This window comes from Diabrotica virgifera, chromosome 2, assembly GCF_917563875.1.
Source record: "Diabrotica virgifera virgifera chromosome 2, PGI_DIABVI_V3a".
NCBI classification, from domain to species: Eukaryota; Metazoa; Arthropoda; class Insecta; order Coleoptera; family Chrysomelidae; genus Diabrotica; species Diabrotica virgifera.
Window position 1 is genome coordinate 104839421 of NC_065444.1, and position 22994 is coordinate 104862414.

A 22994-nucleotide genomic window follows, 5' to 3' on the forward strand; every position below is an offset into this window, starting at 1 on the left:
CTGATACAATAATTTTTATTATTTTTAAAGTATTTTTGTTTTATATTATGATTTATATTTTTTGTATTTTTAGCATTTAAAGTATGATTTTTTGTTCTCATGACTCTGTTTTTAACCATTGCATCACATTGGTTTTTATGTTTTTGAAATTTTTTATTTTTTATTATATTAATTTTTAATGTTATAAAATTTAATTTTAATTTAATTTTAATTTCAAATTTAATTTTAATTTTCATTTTAATTTTAATTTTAATTAAATTTTAAATAATATTTATGTACCATAGTCTGTTTTTTGAATTAGACGATTTAAAAGTAGAGCATAAGTTGTACAATTTTTATTTTCTTTATTACATTGTTTTCCTCTGTGTTTGCAAGGTATGCATACCTTTGGCTGTCCTGTTTTATTACAATTTTTTCTTTCGTGATTTTCACCACAATGGTTACATGTTGTTTCTTTATTACAGTGTTTGCTTACGTGTCCTAGATCATTACTTGCTACCACTATGTAATCTTTTGTGTTTACACTTGTAAAACCAACATATGTTTTATTTATTATTAATTGTTTTCTTATATCAGGTGACACTTCTAATACATAATGGACCGTAGATTTCTCTCTTGGTCCTGTCTTAAATTTTAATTTACAATTGTTTGTAAAGTCTTCTTTTGTTATATTTTCAAAATTTTGAGTATATATTTTATTTAATATAATTTCTTCTTTTTCGTTGCTTGGTAAATCATACATTATTACTAGTGGTTTTCTTTTTTTTTGGAAGTTCACATTTAAATTTTTCTTTTATTTTTTCATTATTTTTTATTTTTTCAATGTCTTCTAGTGTTGGAGTTTCAATTATTAATACTCTTCCTGATGTTCTCATTTTGTTTATTTTTAATTTATTTTTTTCTGGATCTAGAACTTTCGTAAGTTCTTCTTGTACTTTTCTTCCAGTTTGTGCTGTTTCACTTGTTATAAAAAGAGTGTTTATTTGTTTTTGTGTCTCTATTAGTTTTTGATTTTCAGTTTTATTATTTATTGGTTTTGATGTTATTGCAGCATATGTTTGTTTCGTTTCTTGTGTTTGTGTTATTGTTCTTAATTTTTCATATTCTATTCTTTGTCTATTATTTTCTTCTTTTAATATTTTTATTTGTCCTTCCATATTTCCATATTCCATTGCTAATAACATTATTCTATTTTTTAAATCATCTTTTCCTATTTTACTTAATCTTTTACCTATTTCCATTTCACCTTCAATGAAGTCAAGTAAGTCTTTAATTTTTGTTTTAGTATTATCAATATTTTCATTCAAATTTATATTTAATTCAGTATTATTTATATTATTATCTACAATACTATTATCTAATATTTCATTATTATTATTTTGAGATAAGGTATTAATACTAATTCTAAAACTATTTTCAATTATGTCATCTATTTGAGATGAATTACCTCCAAAAGAAGTAATTTTCTTTTTATCTCCCATTTTTTCCACTTTTTTACCTACAATTTCTTCAGTGTGCTCTTAGCCCTACCACTGAGCTTATTGTGGGAGGACCCCGACTTATGGCAGTGGAGTGGTTGCCCGCCCCCTAACCACGTGGAGGTGGCAGGAGTACTAACTACTAACACTAAAGAAATACAGGATACATACACAGATGTTCTTACTAAAATAAATAGAAATGTTCTAACCTATTTGAATTTGGATGCCTGTTATAAAATCCTCCTCCATGGGGTTAACGTTTATATATATTACAACTAGTTGATGGGATCATCAAGGAGAGTTCGTTTCACACTTTCGTATGATTTGAGACCGTTAACTGGATTCTCTTAACGGGATATCAACAGATTTTATTAAAGTTTTGACGTCTATTTGTGTCACTTCTTCAGTAAGAGCTTCACTGATTTCTTGAACACTAACAATTTTTACCTTTATCTGGATATAAATGTAATCCTTTATATTATGGTCAATTAAATCACTAAAAAAGGATACTAAACGAGACCAAATAAAGATTTTGATATCTATGTTTATCACCATGTACTAATATAGTTTTCTTTCAGTGAGGAATTCACTATTTCTTTGCGTAATAATAATTACTATATATATTTTGATATAAATATATTCTCTTGCACCTTTACAGCTTCCAAAGTAACTAAAAAATCAATTTTTTTCTAAAAAACTTTGATAAGTACTTCGACGTCAATTTGACAATTTGTTCGGCAAACGGCAACTGCAGACGGCAGTTAGAGTTGTTACCACGACATACGTATTTACTTTGCACTATTAATGTGTTGTAATTATTAGCAACTGACGTTCTGCCGGACAGCAATTGCAGTTAGATGTCATGGTAACAACTGTAACTGCCGTTTGCAGTTGCCGTCTGCGCCTGCCGTCGATGTGGGAATCGATGTGGGAATTAGTGTGCAATTTTATGACATTTATTAATGACCATTTGATTGAGAAATGCCGGATACTTTTTGGAAAATTGACATTTTTATGTTTTTTAGCCTCCTGACAAAATTTTAAAACATGGAGCTAGCAGGTTTTGATTCTATAGGCCTCAATTATAAGATAAACAAGTAATTGGACCTCTTAAGTCCTAGGATTTCACCCAAAGTGACTGAAAGTAGAACCGGAAGTCGATATTTAAACTCTTCGTGTTGCGTCGATTGATATAAGATTTCACAAATTTTGACTAATTTTTACTAAACTTTCGGTCATAATTGCTTAAACGGAAATGACTTCAAAACCGGAACTAAAGACTCAACCTCGACTTCTCAATACGCTTCGATTGACATGTCACATGATTTCTGCGACTATAATATGAACTTCTAGAACTGTTTAACCAAAAATGATATAAAAATTAAAAGTAACGCATTTGTTCTTGGTAACGCATCTCAAACAATATATCGCTAATACTATTTCGGTGACTTTAAAACGGTACTTCCGGTTGCAACTCTAAAATCGGAAGTCCGAGGTCAAATTTCTTACCTTTAATACCATCCTTGGCTTTCATTCGACACCTCACTTGTCATTCTATCTGTATTAATAACGGAGGAGTTATATTCGCGGACAGTCATGAAACCAGAAGTATATATTTGTTCTCGTTTTGCTAAGGCGGGTCGAATAATATGTGTGTATGTTTGGGCAATGTCCATTCGCCATCTTACCTTTTTAGAATCATTTTGTATTATTTATGCGGAAGCTCTAAATGAGTCCTTCTTGCTTTCTACTCGTTTGTTTAGGTAGGTATCTAATCATAATCCTGCTCCAATTTTACAAAGAACTGTTTTCTATATATCTAATTTTTCACAATTTTTATTTCTATTTGAAATTAGGTATTTCCTTTCGTTGTGTTTTTATTTAAATCTTTTTTTTATTTATTTATTTATTTTTTATTATTTTTTTTTCATTATCTTTATTTTTTCTAATATAAATTGGGATATTGGACTAGGATACAATTTGACACTCAGGGGTCGATCAGAGCATTTAGACGAGACAGGTGAACCTTGGATAGACATAGGGCTTAACACGAAGGGAAAAAACATAGGTTATAAACTTAATCTAATACATAAAATGTTTGTACAAAATTTGATAAATATTGTAATCTTCTGCTCTTAATAGTTGAGTTAGGTTATAAACCATGTGTTTTATATTACTTCCGGTAAGTAATATAAAAACAGGCAGTACCTAAATATTTATTTTTATCTTGCTAAGGCGCGTCGAATAATATATCGCTTGTACTATTCCGGCGACTTTAAAACAGTACTTCCGGTTGCACTTCTAAAACCGGAAGTCCTAGTTTAAATTTCTCAGCTTTAGTACCATCCTTGGGTTATAAGCGTTTATTATTCGTCACCTCATTTGTCATTCTACCTGGTATAATGACGGAGGAGTTATATTTACGGACGGACGGAGAGAAGGACGTAGATAATTCAACGTTCACATTTTTTCAAAATTGGGTGATAACAAAAATAAAAAATTGTAGGTGTACTGTTATTTCTTTTGAAGTTAGATAAAAATTTTTCGATTGGCATCTGTATTCGTCACATTTGTCTCCAGTTAACAGAATCTAAAGAACAAACACTCGTTACAAATTGTCAACCAGGAAAATATAAACTGGACGGTTTAATATCATTTGCTTCCTCGGTAATGACTAATAAACATAATTTCATACATAGACAATAGTCAATTTTTCTTCTGAATGTGTGATAGCCAATTTTGAGTCTAGGTAGCTCATATGTGTGGTATATTTTATGAAGTGTATACAAATAATACAGGACTTCAGTTTAATGTGGACTTACCACATTGAACAACCAAGTGGAGAGGAGCTGTACTAGAAAATTACGACTTCATGGTTTGTCAGGGCCTTCAAAACGGCGACATATAGAGTGGAAATTACTTATGGAATTATTTCTGTCCTTGTTTTAAAAACTCATAAAAAACTTTGGGACGCTAATGCCTGGTTGCACCAACAAATCTTAAACTCCAGCTTTGTCCATCTCAGCTTATAGATAGGGCCGCTAAAGTCTCACTTAATAAATAAGTATGGTCTAAAACTGAACATCAAAAAGACTAAATGCATGATTGTAACAAAGAAACTATTGGTACCGTGCAAGTTCGGCAAAGCGACCCCTATTTCTACGCTCTGCAACTTTATTCGCACTTTTAATTATATTGTCCAATTATATTAGTCCTGGTTACTGGATAATTGTCAAGGCCATAGCCCAAAAAAAATAATAAGAAGAAAAAATAAGATTCAGGTTATGTTATCAAAACGTAAACAATTGTAAGTAGTAAATAAAATTAGTTATTAAAATTCAGTACTGCAAGCAAAATACAATTAATTAAATTTACCTTTATACAATAATTGCATATCATATCAATATTGTGGAGCAATATATAATTTTTCTGCTTCAATGACAGAAGGTATGAAATATACGTCAATTTGACAATTTCAATTGACAATATGAATTATTAAGACAGTTGCAATATTTCTCCGCGACTCGCGCACGGTCGTTTCTGGTTTCCCTTTCAAGTACTTGCACACCGCGAATACACCAATGTGAATTTAACCATAAATAATCAGCTAGTTGAAAGAGTCCTACAAATATTTAGGGGTTTGGTTCACCGATACTAATGACCAGACAAGAGAAATTAAGAGGCGAATAGAGATAGCGAGACAATCATTTGTCAAAATGAAAAAGTTCCTATGCAGCTATAAATATAAACTTAAGAACAAGAATGTTAAGGTGCTATGTTTTCTCCGTTCTGCTGTACGGCATGGAAGCTTGGACACTGAAAAAGATAACATCAAAAACATTGAGGCATTCGAGATGTGGAGCTACAGGAGAATGTGGAAAATACCATGGACAGAGAGAGTAACAAATCAAGATGTTTTGCTGAAGATGGGGAAGGAATGCGAAATAAAAAACCATACAAACGAAAAAACTGGAATGTCTAGGCCACATAATGAGAGGAGAAAAGTACTCTCTGCTAAAATTTATAATCTAAGGAAAAATCTCGGGAAAGAGAAATGTAGGAGGATTTCCTGGTTGCGAAATTTAAGGGAGTGGTATGGGTGCAGTTCAATACAGTTGTTCAGAGCTGCAGCCAACAAAGTTAAGATTGCTGTGATGGTAGCCAACCTCCGATAGGAGACGGTACTGCAAGAAGAGAAGCTGTCTCACTTACGTTGCACCATAATTTTCGATTCTTATCTAAGCACTCCTTAACTGAGACTAAGTTTAAGGTGCAATCCACGTGGTAATCCATTGTGGCGAGCTGAAAATTGATCTAAGACTCAATGGTGCACAGTGGCGGATCCAAGGGGGGTGTCACGGGGATCATGAAATAGCCCGCACATGTTAGCAATATAATAACAATTTGTTCGTGTGATATACGGGGTGATAAATATATACTGTTTAATATCTGATATATAGAGAAGCATAGCGAGAACATGGGACTTAGCATCAACATAAAAAAGACGAAGTTCCTTATAATCAGCCGTCAATTATGTCAACATCAAAATGCAAGACTAGCATATAACAACCAAGATGTAGAGCGCGTAAGAAAGTTTAAGTACCTGGGAACCTGGCTATGTGAAGACTGGATGTCGGATATGGAAATTAAATGTCGGATAGAAAGAGCCAGAAGTGCATTCATGAAATTCAGAAACCTCTTTACGAACTCTGACTTTGACCTAAACCTAAGACTAAGATTCACAAAATGATTGAATGAATGAATGAATTTATTCGCAAAATATTTTTCTACAGTGTTCACTGACCACAATACTACCCCCCCCCCCCCCCTCCCCCCACAATATCAATTTGAAAATGCTGGTAACATGAGTTCATGCTCTTTTAACATTAATACTATTTTTGAGAGTATTCACAATTTGTCTCCTAAACTAAATCTTGGCCCTGATGGCATTCCTAACTATCTATTAAAACAATGTGTTTGTACTATATCTAAACCATTGTATATACTTTTCAATAAATCTTTGCAAGAAGGGGTTTTCCCTGATTGCTGGAAATGTAGTTACATTAAACCTATATTTAAATCTGGTTCAAAGTCAAATGTTGAAAACTACAGAGCAGTTTGTACTTTATCAGCAATTCCAAAATTATTAAATTATTTAGTTACTAAGCAGCTTACTTGTGAATTCGGTAGTATTCTGGTGAATGAACAACACGGTTTTGTACAGGGTAAATATACAGTAACTAATTTACTTCTTTATCAGAATGACATTGTTATTGCTTTGGAAAACAAGTTACAAGTAGATTCCATCTATACTGACTTTTCTAAAGCATTAGATAAGGTCAATCATAATATCTTGCTTGCGAAACTTACAGCATATGGTATTTCTGGAAGTCTCTTTGATTGGGTGCAAAGTTACCTGACTAATCGAAGTTTAAGTGTAAAAATAGGATGTTTTCTTTCTAATGATTTTACAGCTACATCTGGAGTACCGCAAGATTCCCACTGTGGCCCCCTTCTATTTAATTTGTTCTTGAATGATGTTCACTCTATTTTTAAGGAAGTTAACTTTTTAATGTTTGCTGATGATGTTAAAATATATAAGACTGTCAATAATGAGGATAACATTTTTCAGCTTCAGTCACAAGTAAATGATTTTTATGAGTGGTGTGGTAGAAATGATATGGAACTTAATATTAATAAATGCTTTTTAATAACTTTTGCTAGATCCCATTCGCCTATTCACCATCAGTATTTTATTAATAATACTCCTGTCACACGTGTGAACGAAATTCGAGATTTAGGTACAATATTTGATTGTAAATTAACATTTTACTCTCACATTGACCATACTGTTTCGAAGGCATTTAAGATGTTGGGTTTTGTATTACGTTCATCAAAAGATTTGTCAATTCACACAATAAAAATCTTATATTGCAGTATCGTGAGATCAATTAATGAATATGGTTCTATTGTCTGATCACCTAGTTATGCATATCAAATCCTAAATATTGAAAAGGTTCAAAACAAATTTTTACGTTTTGCAGCTTTTAAGATGGGTTTAACAGTTGGAAATTATATTTATGACAATATATTAATGAGATTAAATTTACAAACTCTTGAACGCAGAAGAGTCATGTTGGATATTTGTTATCTTTGCAAAATTATCTCTGGTGTTATTAACTCCGAAGAATTTTTAAGTCTTGTATACTTTAATATACCTGCTAGATTGACACGAAATCCACAAATATTCAAGGAACAACGGCATGCTACAAATTATGGTCAATATGCACCAATTAGTAGATTGACCCTGTATGGAAACAGTTTAGTCATCTAATAGATCTGTTTGGTTCTTCAGTTTCCTCTATTAAACAAGAACTCGGGCGTCTTGAATTTTGAATTTAAAAAAATTAAATAGATTTAACTGTTATTGATTAAGTTGTTTTCATCATTTAAAAATATTTTATATTCTTTTTATTTTTTATGTTTGTGTTATATACTTAGTTGTAGTTTTACGTGTATCTAAATTTTATATTTTCATTATTACCACGTATTTTGTATGTATTGGGTTTATCCCGTTAATAAATAAATAAATAAATAAATAAATAAATAAATAAAAATACTATATATGGTCGGTGCTCCTATATGGCATGGAAGGATGGACTTTAAAAGTAAACGCAATGAATAAGCTAGAGGCATTTGAGATGTGGATCTATCGACGAATCGTTAAAGTTCCCTGGACCGTAAGAATAACAAATGAAGAAATCCTGAGAAGAATTGGTACAGAACGACAACTGATGTGCACAATTAAACAGAGAAAAACGGCATACCTGGGGCACCTAATTAGAAATGAAAGATACCAGTTTCTGCAAACCTTAATTGAAGGAAAGATCGAAGGAAGAAGGGGAGTGAGCAGGAAGAAAATGTCATGGCTCCGTAATGTCAAACAATGGACAGGACTAAAAAACATAGGAGACCTAATACATACTGCAAGGGATAGAGAAAAATGGTCAATTGTCATCGCGAACATCCATTAGTAGATTGCATAAGAAGAAGAAGAAGAATATCTGATATGAATGATGATTATTTGAGATTAAACAAACACTATACAGTAAAAATTATTTTGTAGTCCCATGACACAGTTTTTTAACAACTTACCATTATTTATTTCCATCAGTGCCCTACGAGGAGCCACATCACAATTTTCAAATCTAGGAGCCATTGTGAGTGCACTAACAGGCAAACTGGGAGGACAATAACCATTTTGTATAAAATCGTGTCTTATTAGCGCGTCTACTTTTGGACGGTTCTTCGGATCTGATTGTAGCATTAATATTATCATTTGCTGTGCCGATGAAGAAATGTTTGGAGATAATCTAAAAAGAAGAATATGAACTCGATTGTTTTATTTCAAAAATCGCTATAGGAAACATTCCATAATTGAAAATGTTGGTTTCTACTTTAAAATAAGTTTAGTCCAGTTACTGAACCTAAAAATGGGTTATTACGTCAGAATTATTTATTTCTGCATCAATTTTTCTTTAAATTTTGATATGAGTTGTAAAATAACGCACATAACAAAAGTTATATAGTACCGTTATGTGCTTTTACCCTGGGTGTGAATCGTATCCCTTCTCAGGGGTGTAAATTTAAAATGTTAGAATAACCCCAGAAATCAGTGGAGTATCCAATTTTAACCCAGTAAGGGGGGGTATATATTTAATTTTTTATTATTTCAAATAAAAGTGCATACTTTCAAGAATACTTCCTGAAAATTTCAAATTGATCGGAGTAAAATTACCCGAGATACAGGGTGTTGAATATCCCTACCTTCGACCCGCTTTGCCGCGGCTTCGCGCCAGCACGCTTGAGCGTAGTGAGAAAAGTTAAACAACTGTTCGCCTTCTCTTTTGTAAATTACTCCGCAATTCAAAAAACATATTGCAATGTTCATTCACTTTACGATTTGGCAGACAAATAAGAAGATGAAGATGCAGTTGTCATTGCAGTTGAAACTTTAAACGCATTTTTCTCAAAACTGCTTTTTCAAATGCGGTGGACATTGTAACTGAAAAACTACTTGGCCGATCTACCTGAAATAGATTTTCTTTAGACATTTCGTGAGGTAACGACGTCGAGATATTTTTCGTTTTATGCTTATTTTTTGTTCAACAATATTAAATCTGTTGGTTTTCACAAAATTTTTATCAAAAATTTCGTATTTTTGACTTCTGAGTGATACCAAAAATTCAAAAATCATTAAAAATAAAAAAAACTCGACGTTGTTACCTCGTGAAACTCATAAGCTAATTAAATCTTTTTGAATTTTTTGTTTCGTATGATCCAGTGCAGAGTTCTGATGTTCACCGCAAAATCCATTTTTTTTAGCTGCCTGCCAAAATTTGTCGCTAATGGCTTATTTTTCAATATTTTGGATTGAATTTTTTCTTAAATATTCTTTGAATTGTACTTAATCTGTTTATTTAATTTAAAAATAAAATAATTCTACCATAGCTTTGAAAAAAATTCACAAAAATGTGCTTGATATGTTGATTTCAAACCATACCCCCCTTAACCCTCCGTTAGTCGCTATCGGTGTCACACACCGACGACAGAATTATTCATTCGGGATTTATAAAATAACTGGTTTTTTCTATCGTCACTTTCTGTACCTCTTCCTATCAACTAACCCCGTGTTAGTATACATTCTTACCTACTTGGGTACAGTTGTGCGAGTTTTATAGCTATTTTCGGTGCAAGACTCCGTAGCGACTAACGGTGTGGTTATTACTTTATCGGCATAACTTGCAGTTCAGGTAAAATTTGGCATCTTATTATTGCATTTTATCGGTAAGTTTTGGTCAAATCTTATTTATAGATGTCTTTGAAGCCGAACAAAAACGTTTGTTGGAATTATGGGAAATGGTTCCTAGCGAATATTTTTATATTACAAATAACAATAATGTATTGTTATACTAGGGTTTTTCATTTTATATCTGTTGTTTTTCAATAAAACATTTTCAAAAATATTTTTCAGTCATTCCTATACTCAATATAAAATATTTGTATGAATTTTATAGCAATAACTATTTTTTTTAATTGTCTGTCTCTGACACCGTAGCGACTCTTAATGGGACTCCTAATAGGACTTGAGCCAGCGACCATTAAATTTTAATCCTTAAAATTTTTAAGAGCTTGCGAAGCTTGCATTTGTATAGAAACATATAAATACCAAAATAGTGGTATCTAAATGTACCTTTTCTTTTATTGCCCAGTCGGTGTTGTTGCCAAATCATTATAAAATGATATTTATTTATCTAATAAGTAACTTGTAGTCGGAACCATTTGAAGGGCCAGGAGGAAGAACGATAAATTTCTATCTGCAAGCATTTTCGAAAAATGAGAAATAAAGTTAAATATTCATTGTTTTTCCCCCTTGCGTCCAATCTTGTGACGTTATTTTAAGACGATTATCATCTTTATTTCCTCTTGACCATTCACAGGTTGATAGTACTCTTTCTAAGCTAACATATTGCACAAAGATCGCAAAATGACCAAAAATTGACATTCGCCGTTTTTCCCTCTGACCCTTCATTTACAATTGATAGGAATTGAATTTTGTTGAATTCTCAGAATTTTTATACAAAGTGTTTGTGCATGTGAAGCAGTTTGAACTGTATGGTGTTTTTTCTTTATTCTTAGAATTTTATTTTTTATACAAATTTAGTTGTTCAGGATTATTTTGTCAATAAATCTGTTAATATGCAAAAAAACATTTGAATCGCTTAGTTTTTTAATATAAACCATAATAATACTCACTGCCGTAATTTTTAAATAAATTATAAGTATGTGTATATTATTATGTGATGTATGAAAATAGAATTAATTCCCCCTCACCCCCAGGTAAAGTGGTGCTGCTACGCCAATGAACATATATTTTTTTCAGTTTAATTATATATAATTATTTAATTATATACACTCACCGGCACAAAATTTTGCCACCCAAAATTTTTGAATAAGTTTGACAATTTATAACTTTATTATTTGTACTCCAAATCTCAAGATTCTTGAATCAGTTTGTAGGTATGTACATGTTTTCATTTCGTTTGTTATTATAAACGCACTAAAATTAATAACAAAACAGAACAATTCTATAGTGGGTATTTCCAACTCTCGCAGCAACGACTGCTCGCAATATGTTTGGCATCGAATAGAGATGTGTTATCCTTGCCTGGGGAATACCCGATATTCCTTTACCAGGGCCATAACTGAACCAAATTTTTTGGAGGCCTAGGAGACGGGGAATAGCTATTTTTAATTCACCCCTTAGATGTTCGATAGGATTGAGATCTAGGCTGCATGCGGCCATTCTAATCTTATCAATCCAACCTCTATGTATTTAAGATATTTATGTTTATGAGTCAATCAGTGTTTTTATTTACAAAAAATTGTACAGCTCTAACAAGAAAAGAGATATTCGGATACTTCAAAAAGCAAAATCCTAGAAATATCTCCAGGATAATACAAAAGGAGTATATAACAAAATTAGCTCTCCAATTTTTCCACAGAATTTTTTAAAGTTAGGAGAAAATACAATGCTTCCATTCACCCCCGTATAATGCCATCTAAGCAAAAAATTTTTGTTACCGAAATCAGGGCCCCCGCAACGATAAGCGGCGACCGCGTGCGGGACTTATTTTAGCGCCCTGTAAATTTACTACCTATATCCAATTATTATGAAATAAATCTATAATTTTTTAGTTTTTACTCGTAATAAAAGAACAGAAATTGCAAGAAGAATTTGCAATTTTTTCGAATTTTATTTTTCTTGTAACTATTTATTTATTTTTATTTAGCGTATGGCTTAAGTATATCACAGAATATATTTAGATTTATGCATTATACAATGCATCACAAACAGATGTCCAATTTTTTTATATATTCGATTGACCCTTCGGTTGCCATTACAAAGTCTATAGGGTCGCCTGTGTATGCTCTGCGTGGGCAGTCCTGAACAATGTGACTGATCGTCTGTCTTGCAGCGCCGCAGTCACAAGAAGGCGAGGGGAGTTTACCCCATCTGTGGAGGGAGTCGGCGCATCTTCCACAGTTTGTTCGAATTCGATTAAGGGCTGCCCAAATCTTACGGGGACGTTCAAATTCGCCAGGTTTCCCTATGATGTCCGGTAGACTATGGTAATGCGGATCTGTCCTACTTTCCCAATCTTCTCTCCATCGGGTATTTAAGTCAAAGTTGGATTGCTGCAGCGCTTGAGCAGATTGTAGAGGGGGTAACCTGGATCGGAGACGGTTTCCAAGAATATCGGGGATGTCGTTGTGGACTAGAAGCTGGCGACTGTCCATTATTTTGTTATATTCTTTAACCAATGCATGTTCGCGGCGTAGGTTGGGTGGTGCTATATTACTAAGGGTAGGTAGCCACATTGTAGGGGTGGGCTTAATTGTGCCTGTTATCATATGCATAGTACGGTTTAGTTGGGTGTCGACCAGGTGGGTATGCCTGCTATTTAGCCACACTGGAGCACAGTATTCTGCCACCGGATATATCAGGCCAAGAGCAGAGGATCTTAATGTTGATGCTGTGGACCCCCATGTAGTGCCGCAGAGTTTCTGTATTATATTGTTGCGTGTTTTCAATTTTGCTGCTGTTTTCGTCAGGTGTTCTCTGAATGTGAGCGTTCTGTCTAGAGTAACCCCAAGGTATTTCGGGTATTTATTGTGTTTTAACAGCTTGTTATTAAAATACACTCGCAATTCTCTGTTTGCCAACTTGTTGTTTAGATGAAAAGCTGATCAGTTTTTGTAGTACTTGGCTGTAGTCTCCATTTCTTAAGGTATTCGCTGAGGATGGATAAGTCATTCGTGAGAGTGATTTCTGTAGTTTCTAAAGATTGGTGGCTTGTTGCAAGGGTCCAGTCGTCAGCATATCCAAACTTCCGAGATTCGGTTTCAGGCATGTCAGCAATATAGAGGCTGAAAAGTAAAGGGGCAAGGACAGAACCCTGTGGAAGACCATTGTTAAGTTTCATCTGTCTACTCGTCTCCTTTCCCATTATAACCTGGAAGGCTCTGTTGGTCAGCATGTTGTCAATGAGGTTAATTATCTTTCTGCAGGGGATAATGCGGGCCAGTTTATATATTAATCCCTGTCTCCAAACAGTATCATATGCTGCTGTTAGATCTATAAATACTGTTGCTGTCTTTTGTATCTTTTGAAAACTAGCTTCTATAAAAGTTGTTAATGATAGCACTTGGTCCGTACAGCTTCGATGAGGGCGGAAGCCAGCTTGTTCAATGGGGACATTTTCTAGTATCCTGTGACTAATTCTGTTGAGGAGAAGCTTTTCTAATAGTTTATATACCATGCTGAGTAGAGCTATGGGGCGGTAGTTTTCTGGCTTATCGTTTGATTTGCCCGGTTTCGGAATTGCAATTATCTTTGTTCGCTTAAGTGAGAAAGGAATGTTACCTGACTGAAGTATATCATTAAAGAACATTGCAAGCCACTGTTTCGTGTATGCACCACTGTGTATCAAGAACTCTGGATGGATAGTCTTGTAACTAATTCACCGATGATGGCAAAAAAATAAATAAAACCTTAATTTATATTTTCTAGTTAAATCTAAAAATTGATACTTTAAATCTAAATTGACTTAAATTAGTGTTTTTCTAGATTTGTCTGCAGCAAATTCTTTTATAATATCTTCAAAATAAACTTTATTGGCGAACTCTTGCTTTAAGCTAAGATTGCAAAACCAGATAATCTTTCCTGTACCACAGTAGACCTCAAATAATTTTTAATTAACTTTAACTTTGAAAATGATTTCTCACAAAAAAACAAAAGACACAGGTAAAACCTGAGGATGGTTCTTCATAAAATAGTGATATTTGGTAAAGATGGAGTTAGATTATTTTCAAATATATATTGAAGAATATCAAGAGAATTTGATGCGTTAGGACGTTAGGTAATGAAAATAACTATAAAACTTTTATCTCGCTAAATAAATCAGCTGCATCAAACTTGTCTTTTGCCTCCGTCTTTACTGTATTAGTTATCAATTAGTAAGACGGTTTTTTAAAATATCATTGTCACTTAATGTAAAAATATCACTAAAAAACCGAAAACATTATCATAATCAGATATCATATCAAATCTATTATTTAAAGAATTTGATCAAATATAATAAAAACTATAATATTTTAATTGCAGTTTTTGGATCTTGAGGTGTCTCATGTCTATGTTCACAATCGAAAAGCTTTGGTATCTCCTCAAAAACATTTTCATCTCCGTAATTTTTTTTTTAGGTTAAATGCCTCGACAACTCTAAGGCCATTGGCATGGTACAGTTGATTTCACAGTCAGATTATAATGTAATGTGTAGTGTATGTTGAGTAAATGTCTTGTTACTTAGTAAAGTCGACTTCATTGTCTTCACAAAGAGACGCTAATTGTATCCAAACGTTTGCGGTCCTTCCGGTGATACCAAAGAGGGGGAAACTATAATTTTTAAATGATCAACCAGATTCTTTAAATAGTTTTGACACACTTTGTCAATTATTACACTTTGACTCATTTTACTTACAATATTAATCTGGAATAAACATCGTACTAAATCACACTACAAATAAATTTAAATTTGATATTCAATAGGTAGTAAAGAACTTGCTTTGTCGACTTTCTCCTAGAATTCCAAAAATTGTAGTTTAGAAATAAATATAATGGTTCATAATATTCTTATATTACTATATATTCTAAATTGGGTGTTTTCTATAATTTATTTAACCCAAAACCCAACCTAATCACCGTTAAAATGTATTTTTCAAAATTTGCATTTCTCGTCTCAAAGAAAAACCCAATGCCAAATTTTTATGAAATTTTTCAATTTCAAAAATCCACGATAGTTTCAAATCTGGACAGAATATTACAACCCAACAAGTTTTGATTTCTAAACGAAGTTTTATAATGAATAAATACAATACAAAAAAATATAATAATAGTACATAGTAATAATTATTAACACCAAATTAATATAAAATAAGATTTTAATTATTTTTTAAACGCTTTTATTTAGTTCAATAGATTGCGTCAAATCTTTAGACGTTAATTTGACTGCCTTTTCTTCAACGTAAATGAATGAAAATTTGCAGACACATGCATTCGCGGGAACAATACACGAATAGTCAATAAAAAAAAATGTTTCATGTTTACTAATTGTTTAAATAAAAAAAAAACGATTTTAATGGAAAACGCTTAAATTCTCTTGTTTTTTACAATGTAAAAACTTGAGACGGAGGCCGATCCTGACTGTATGTCGGAACGGTGTGTTTATTTTGGCTGTACAAAATAGTTCAAATTAAGTGAGAATAAGTTTTCAAAATTTAACCAAACTTGGTGAAATTATTAGTGATCAATTGAATCTCAACTTTCCAAATTTGTAAGTACAGTTTTACTGTAATTTCCACAGAAAACATCTAATTAGTATTTAACATTATTGTAAATTTTTATATCGAAATCTGCTTGACGTTAAACAAAAACATTTAATTACCATCGACCTGTGTGTCCGCTCGGCTTTTTTCCCAGCCGGGGACAGGTCCGTACTTAGAAATGTTTAAAAATCGATCAATATGTCACAAAGCGGTGAAATAAATTTACCAGGAAATTCTCAAATGGATAATTCTACACCAAGAAGTTACTCTACCGCCCTTATTCAACAAAAACATCCCTCTAAGCGCCAGGCAATCATTTTTAATTCCATTGAAGATGCGAAAATACAAGATTACTATTCTGCTCTAGATTATCAAACAATAGAATATGTTTGTATTTATCATCTGAAAATATCGTAGAAAAATTCATGACTGAAAATAACGGCAACATTGTGGTTAACAATCAGATTATACAAGCTCGAAGGTATATAACTCCTTCCGAAAGAATTATTCTCTCTAATGTTTGTCCATCAATTCCTCATGATGTATTAATTAAAGAACTCGAGTCCATGGGACTTGTTATTCAATCTACAATGTCCTTTTTAAAAATTGGTGCACCGTTACCTGAATTTAGTCATATAATGAGCTTCAGAAGGCAAATCTTTATCAGCCCAACAGACCTCACAATTCCAGAATCGTTTTTAATCAACTACGATAATACTTCATACAGAATATTCTTATCGAGTGGCAACTTGACATGTTACAACTGTAAACAAAATGGTCATACGGCAACTAACTGCAAAAACCCTATCAATCCAAACTCAAATCCTATCGCTTCGACCTCAGTAGAAAACATCCCAACATTCACTCCTCCAGAAATATCAACCAGCATACCAGAACCTATCAATCCAAAACCAAATCCTATTGCTCCAACCACAGCAGAAAAAAACCCAATATTAAATCCTCCAGAAATATCAACCATCACACCAGCATCTGTTTCAATTCAATCAGCTACCCCAGCTACAAACAATCAACTGAACCCCAAAGAAACTGAGAGCGAATCAACTACCTTACATATGAATATTGAGTCTTCACAAAATAGTTCAAAAAGAACGATTGACGATACCTTAAGTCCTAAGTTAAGTTAAGTCCTAAGTTAAGTTTTTGATATAACGCGTGCATATGATACAATCTGGAGATCAGATATCATAAGAATCCTGTCAAGTTGGTCGATTAAAGGAAATATTATCAAGTTTATTAATAATTTTTTATATAGGCGAAACTTCAAAGTTCGAATAGACAACTTTCTTTCAGACTCTAAAATCCAATTAAACGGTATTCCTCAAGGGTCTACTCTTAGTGTTGCACTTTTCCTTATTGCCATCAATGACATCGCTAAGTCACTTAGCCCATTAGTCAAAGCCCGTCTATTTGCTGATGATCTTGTTATATTCTGTCGTGGTAAAAATATATCAACAATGACGACCCATATACAGCAAGCCATTTACAAACTAGAGAATTGGTCGAATACTACTGGCCTAGAATTTTCACCCACTAAAACGAAAGCAATGATCTTTTAAGTAAAACTCCAAAGAAACAAGTAAATCCACCGAAACTCTTCCTAAAAAATTTACCAATAAAGTATTCAGAATCGATCAACTTCTTGGGAGTAAAACTGGATAGCCGACTATCTTGGCAAGACCACATCCACTCTCTCCGTCTGTCAGTTCAAAACGGCCTTAACTTAATGAAAAGTATCTCTCATAAACAATGGGGTGCCGATTTCCAAACTCTTATGACTGTATACAAAACCCTAATTCGTTCAAAACTAGATTATGCTGCTGTTGCCTACAACTCAGCCAAAGGTTCACTATTGAAAGTGCTAGACACAGTTCATAATTCAGCAATTAGAATTGCACTGGGAGCACACTACACAAGCTCAGTTGAATGTATGTATGTTGAATCAGGCGAACCATCCCTTCAACTCAGGAGAGAATACCTTAGCCTCATGTATACCTTAAGAGTATCAACTAACCCACATGTACACCTGGTTCCAAAAAAAACTGATACGACTCTTGAAGCGTATTTTGTAGAATATTGAGCAGTGTATTTTGAAGGATAAATACTTAATATTTACATACTGTCAATGTCACTGCCAAATCTTAAAATTTGTCAGATAGCTTATTCCGTTCCACGGTTATTAGACTTTATTATTAATCTTTATTATTAATACTTTCTCCGCAACTGAGAGTATCTTATCAACTGTATTGTTTTTAAACAATAGATGATAAAATAAAAATATTGACAGTTCAAAAATGTGAACTTTATTGCATTGTGTGTGGCCTAAGTTTGGGCTGAAAACTGAAATGTATTACATTTTTACAAAATTTTGGAATATGTTTAATTACGTAGACCAATTTTAACAGTTGTTTTCAATACAGATTTCAATCCTCTACAAATAGTTTCTAATGTCTTTTGATGTCAAATAATTAGGGAAGCTGGAATTTAACAGTTTAGAATTTTACATTGAGTTAATGCAAAATTGTGACGCATGTCAAAATTCTCAATGTATTTTAATTGTATTCATTTTCTTCGAATCCTGAGAAAACTAATAAATATTTTTGAAAAATTTAAACTCAGAATGAAAGACTACATTATTACCGAGGGCTGAAAGTCCCAGAAAACTTCTATAATATTTATTTTAATAAGTTACAGGGCTGAATTGAATATTAATTTGTTTTGTTGTATAATCCACGTTTACAATAATTATGTGATCTATTTGATGTAAAACCTATCATTTAGATAGTTAATATAAAAGTTTAGATAGATTTAAAATAATATAAACATTTAGACCTTAATAATTAGTACAATTTATGAATTAACATAATATGTAATCAGTTGTTTGTTGTTTGTTTATTTTATTATTTGTATGTCATAATAAATATAATGTCAGATCAATCAAATACACTGCTCAACATGATCAAATCTTACTAAGAGTCGTATCAGTTTTTTTAGGAACCGGCTGTACCTGTTTATAAAAACACATTTACAGATAGATTTCCATCGACATTTAATTGTGGGAAAAGATTGGATCCTCCGTTTTATCATCGAGTGAGAGCAACGTTACAGAGCTTAGACACAATAATTCCACACACTTACAATACTTTTAAAGTCAGCCAACACATATTACCATGGACAATTGCTCTCCCTGCTTGTAATACAAACCTATCTGCATTCAAGAAAGGTGACACACCAGCAAAAATCTTCAATCAGAGATTATTAGAGATATTAAATGGTTTTAATGATCACATCCATATTTATACCGATGCATCCAGATCTGCAAATGGAGTAGGAGCGGCTTTCACAACAGATAACTATAACAGTTCCTACCAGCTCCCTCCCCAAACCTCCATATTCTCAGCTGAACTCTTTGCTATCCTCCAGTCATTAAAGTTTGTTAACACACATGATATCAAATTCTCAATAATCATTAGCGATTCCCTAAGTGCATTAACGGCCTTGAGGCGGGTATACCCCAAACATCCTATTCTCCTCTTAATTAAGGCGGAACTCTTGATATGCCAACAAAATCAAAGATTAGTTCAGTTCCTCTGGGTACCATCACATTGCGAGATAAGTGGAAATGATAAAGCTGACACATTAGCAAAAAATGCGAGTGAGAATCCCTTAACAGACATCATAACTACTTGCGTTCATACTGATCTAAAGCAATATTTTAAAAACAAGATCATGACAAAATGGCAAACAAATTGGAACGAATCAAACTCTACATTAAGAACAATCAAACAAAGTATATCACCGTCGAAACATCCTACAAAGAGAAGAGACCAAGTGCTCATGTCCAGATTGCGACTTGGTCATACGAAGATCACCCACGACTTTTTATTAAAGAAGGAAGCCCCTCCGATGTGTTATGTGTGTGATAGTGAACTAACAGTGCAACATATAATAATAGACTGTCCCCTCTACGTTATAGAACGGCAACATCAACAGTTACCAACTACAATTAAAGATTGTTTAAGTGAAAGTAATTCATGTAAGACTCTTAATTTTTTACGTACTATAGGACTCATTAACCAAATTTAATATACCTAAATTTTGTAATTTGATGTAAATACAGTTCATTGCTAATAACCCTTGTGGTTGAAGCAAATTGTAAATAAAAAAAAAAAAATCCAGATTTTGTATGTTTACAAGAGACCAATTTTAAACCAAATCAAAATATAATCTTCAGAAACTATGTTTGTCATAATCAAATAAGACTTAACCAAAACATTGCTAGTGGCGGTGTATCAATTTTAATTAATAATTCATATGACTCGATAAGAATACCTCTAAATACTAACTTAGAGGCCATTGCTGTCACCGTTATTGGGAAAACTAATATAAACATTTGCAATATATATCTACCTCCTGGAGCAGTAATTTCCAGAAACGAACTAGAGGATCTTTTTAAACAAATTCCTACTCCTCGAATCATTTTGGGTGACCTAAACGCATATAATCACATCTGGGGATCAGCATATAAAGATCAACGGGGTACCGCCATTGAAGAAATTATAGATCATCTTAATTTGTCTCTCTTAAATGACGGAAGCCCGACTAGATTTAATATAAGAACTGGAGAAGCTACACCACTTGATCTAACAATATGTGACAGTGATCTTTACCCACATTTGTCTTGGTATCCAATGCAGTACATATACAACAGTGACCATTATCCATTAATTATAGAAAACAATCAACATAAATGCACAACCCATTTCTCTCCCAAATGGAAAATAGATAAAGCCGATTGGAAGCATTTCGCCCAACAGATAGAATCATATATAAACAAGTGCTCGACAACAATAATTAATGTCGAAGAATGTCTAGACAATTTGACCCAAATAATTATTAAGGCAGCTGAAAACTCAATCGGTAAAACAGCTCCAACGAAACATTTTGCACCAGTTCCATGGTGGAACGAGTCTTGTCAAAAGGTCATTAGAGAAAGTAAAACTGCCTTTAATAAATATAAAAGAAATAAATCACTTGAAAACCAACTAGAATATAAGAGAACTCGAGCCATAACTAGATTGACAATAAAGACAGCTAAACGTCAATCCTGGATTGATTATGTTTCTAAAATAAACAGCTCTACTCCTATGAGTGACATATGGAAGAAGATAAAACGAATATCGGGAAAAAGTTTAAATTTAAAAATCAACTCACTAAATATTCAAGATAAAGTTATTACCTCCGACAACGAAATCGCAGAAGAAATGGCTAACACTTATAAACACAGATCTAGTAATACCCAGTATAACCAGAGCTTTATTACACTTAAGCAACATAAAGAACGTAATCTAATTAACTTCGATGAGATAGATAAAAGTCCTATAAACTCTCCTTTTTTAATGGAAGAATACAACGAAGCCCTTAACTCATTTAAAGATTCGGCAGCGGGACCTGATGATATTCCGGTAAAATTCATAAAAAATTTACCTACAAACGCTCACCAGTACTTACTAAGGTTATTTAATTTAATCTGGACTCAACATAAATTTCCACCAAAATGGTCAGAATCTATTATTATACCAATTTTAAAACCAAACAATCCAAAAAGTAATCCAAATTCATATAGACCAATATCTTTGACATGTGCTATGGGTAAATTAATGGAAAAAATTGTAAATAAAAGGCTTTTATGGACTCTTGAGAATCGAAACCTATTCATTCCAAATCAAAGTGGTTTTCGTAGAAATCGATCAACAATAGACAATATTTTAGCATTAGAAAATGACATACTTGAAGCTTTTGCTGTTAATCAAAAATGCGTCGCTATATTTTTTGACATCAGGGGAGCCTATGATGTCACTTGGAAACACCTAATAGTCAAGAAACTACATAATTTAAATATCAGGGGACACTGCCTAGCGTTCATTAACAATTTCCTTACCAATAGATCATTCCAACTTAAAACTAATGGTATGCTATCACCAAAAACAAAACTAGAGAATGGTATTCCACAAGGATCAGTGTTAAGCCCTACACTTTTTTTAGTAGCAATAAATGATGTCCTAACCAATATGAACTTACCACTGAAAGGTCTCTTATACGCAGACGACCTTGTTATCTATGCGAGAAGTCAAAATATGGAAAACATCACGAATATGCTACAAACGTTCTTACATCAACTAGAGAAATGGTCGCAAAGTTGTGGGTTTCAATTTTCTACAGAAAAAACACAATTTATATTATTCTCAAAGAAAAGCTGCCCTAATCACCCTTCACTCTCACTATATAACAATTCGTTAGTTCGGAAAAATACTGTAAAATTTTTAGGAATGACATTCGACCAACATCTAAATTGGAAAGAACATATTAAGAAACTGGCAATCGAATGCCAAGGAAGACTTAATATCGTTAAATCATTGTCAAAAAAAGACTGGGGAGCAGATAGACAAACTATGCTCTCTCTCTACAGAACTCTAATCAGATCTAAATTAGACTATGGCGCGATAGCATATTCATCGGCTACTGAGTCTTCTCTTAAAATTTTAGATTCAATCCACAATACTGCACTCCGCATTGTCTTGGGAGCTTTCAGAACCACACCAATAGAAAGCCTGTATTGTGAAGCAGCTGAACCATCACTGTATTACAGAAGAATGTACTTAAAGTTAACCTATGCAATTAAATCAAATGCAAATCCTAATAACCACACCTTCAAATATGATCACCTTAACCGATTATCAACATTTTTCTCCAATAAACCACGTCTACACAAACCTTTCTACCACCGAATCAAAATGGTTCTCTCATCTCTTAACACCACCTTACCTCCTTGCTATCCTGTTAGTTTTGAACCTGCTACGCCATGGAATTTGGGAGTACCAAAAATAATTACCACCTTAACTTCATTGGACAAACATACTACTAACCATAGTATAATACATCAAAATCTGCAAAACTTATTATCAAAGTATACAAACTTCTCTCAAATATATACAGATGCTTCAAAATCAACAGATGGCGTGGGAGCAGCAGTTATATCCTCGAATATGTGCC

The 22994-nt window shown here is 32.9% G+C and overlaps 1 protein-coding gene across 1 annotated transcript in view; it reads right to left on the reverse strand.

Moving 5' to 3' along the window:
• The window catches only part of LOC126880163 (serine/threonine-protein kinase polo), a 64788-nt gene that overhangs the window by 27417 nt on the left and 14377 nt on the right, over positions 1 to 22994 (reverse strand). The window contains exon 4 of the mRNA XM_050643916.1: positions 8634 to 8851. Coding sequence (XP_050499873.1) covers positions 8634 to 8851 — 218 coding nt within the window. The remainder of the gene's footprint in view (positions 1 to 8633; positions 8852 to 22994) is intronic.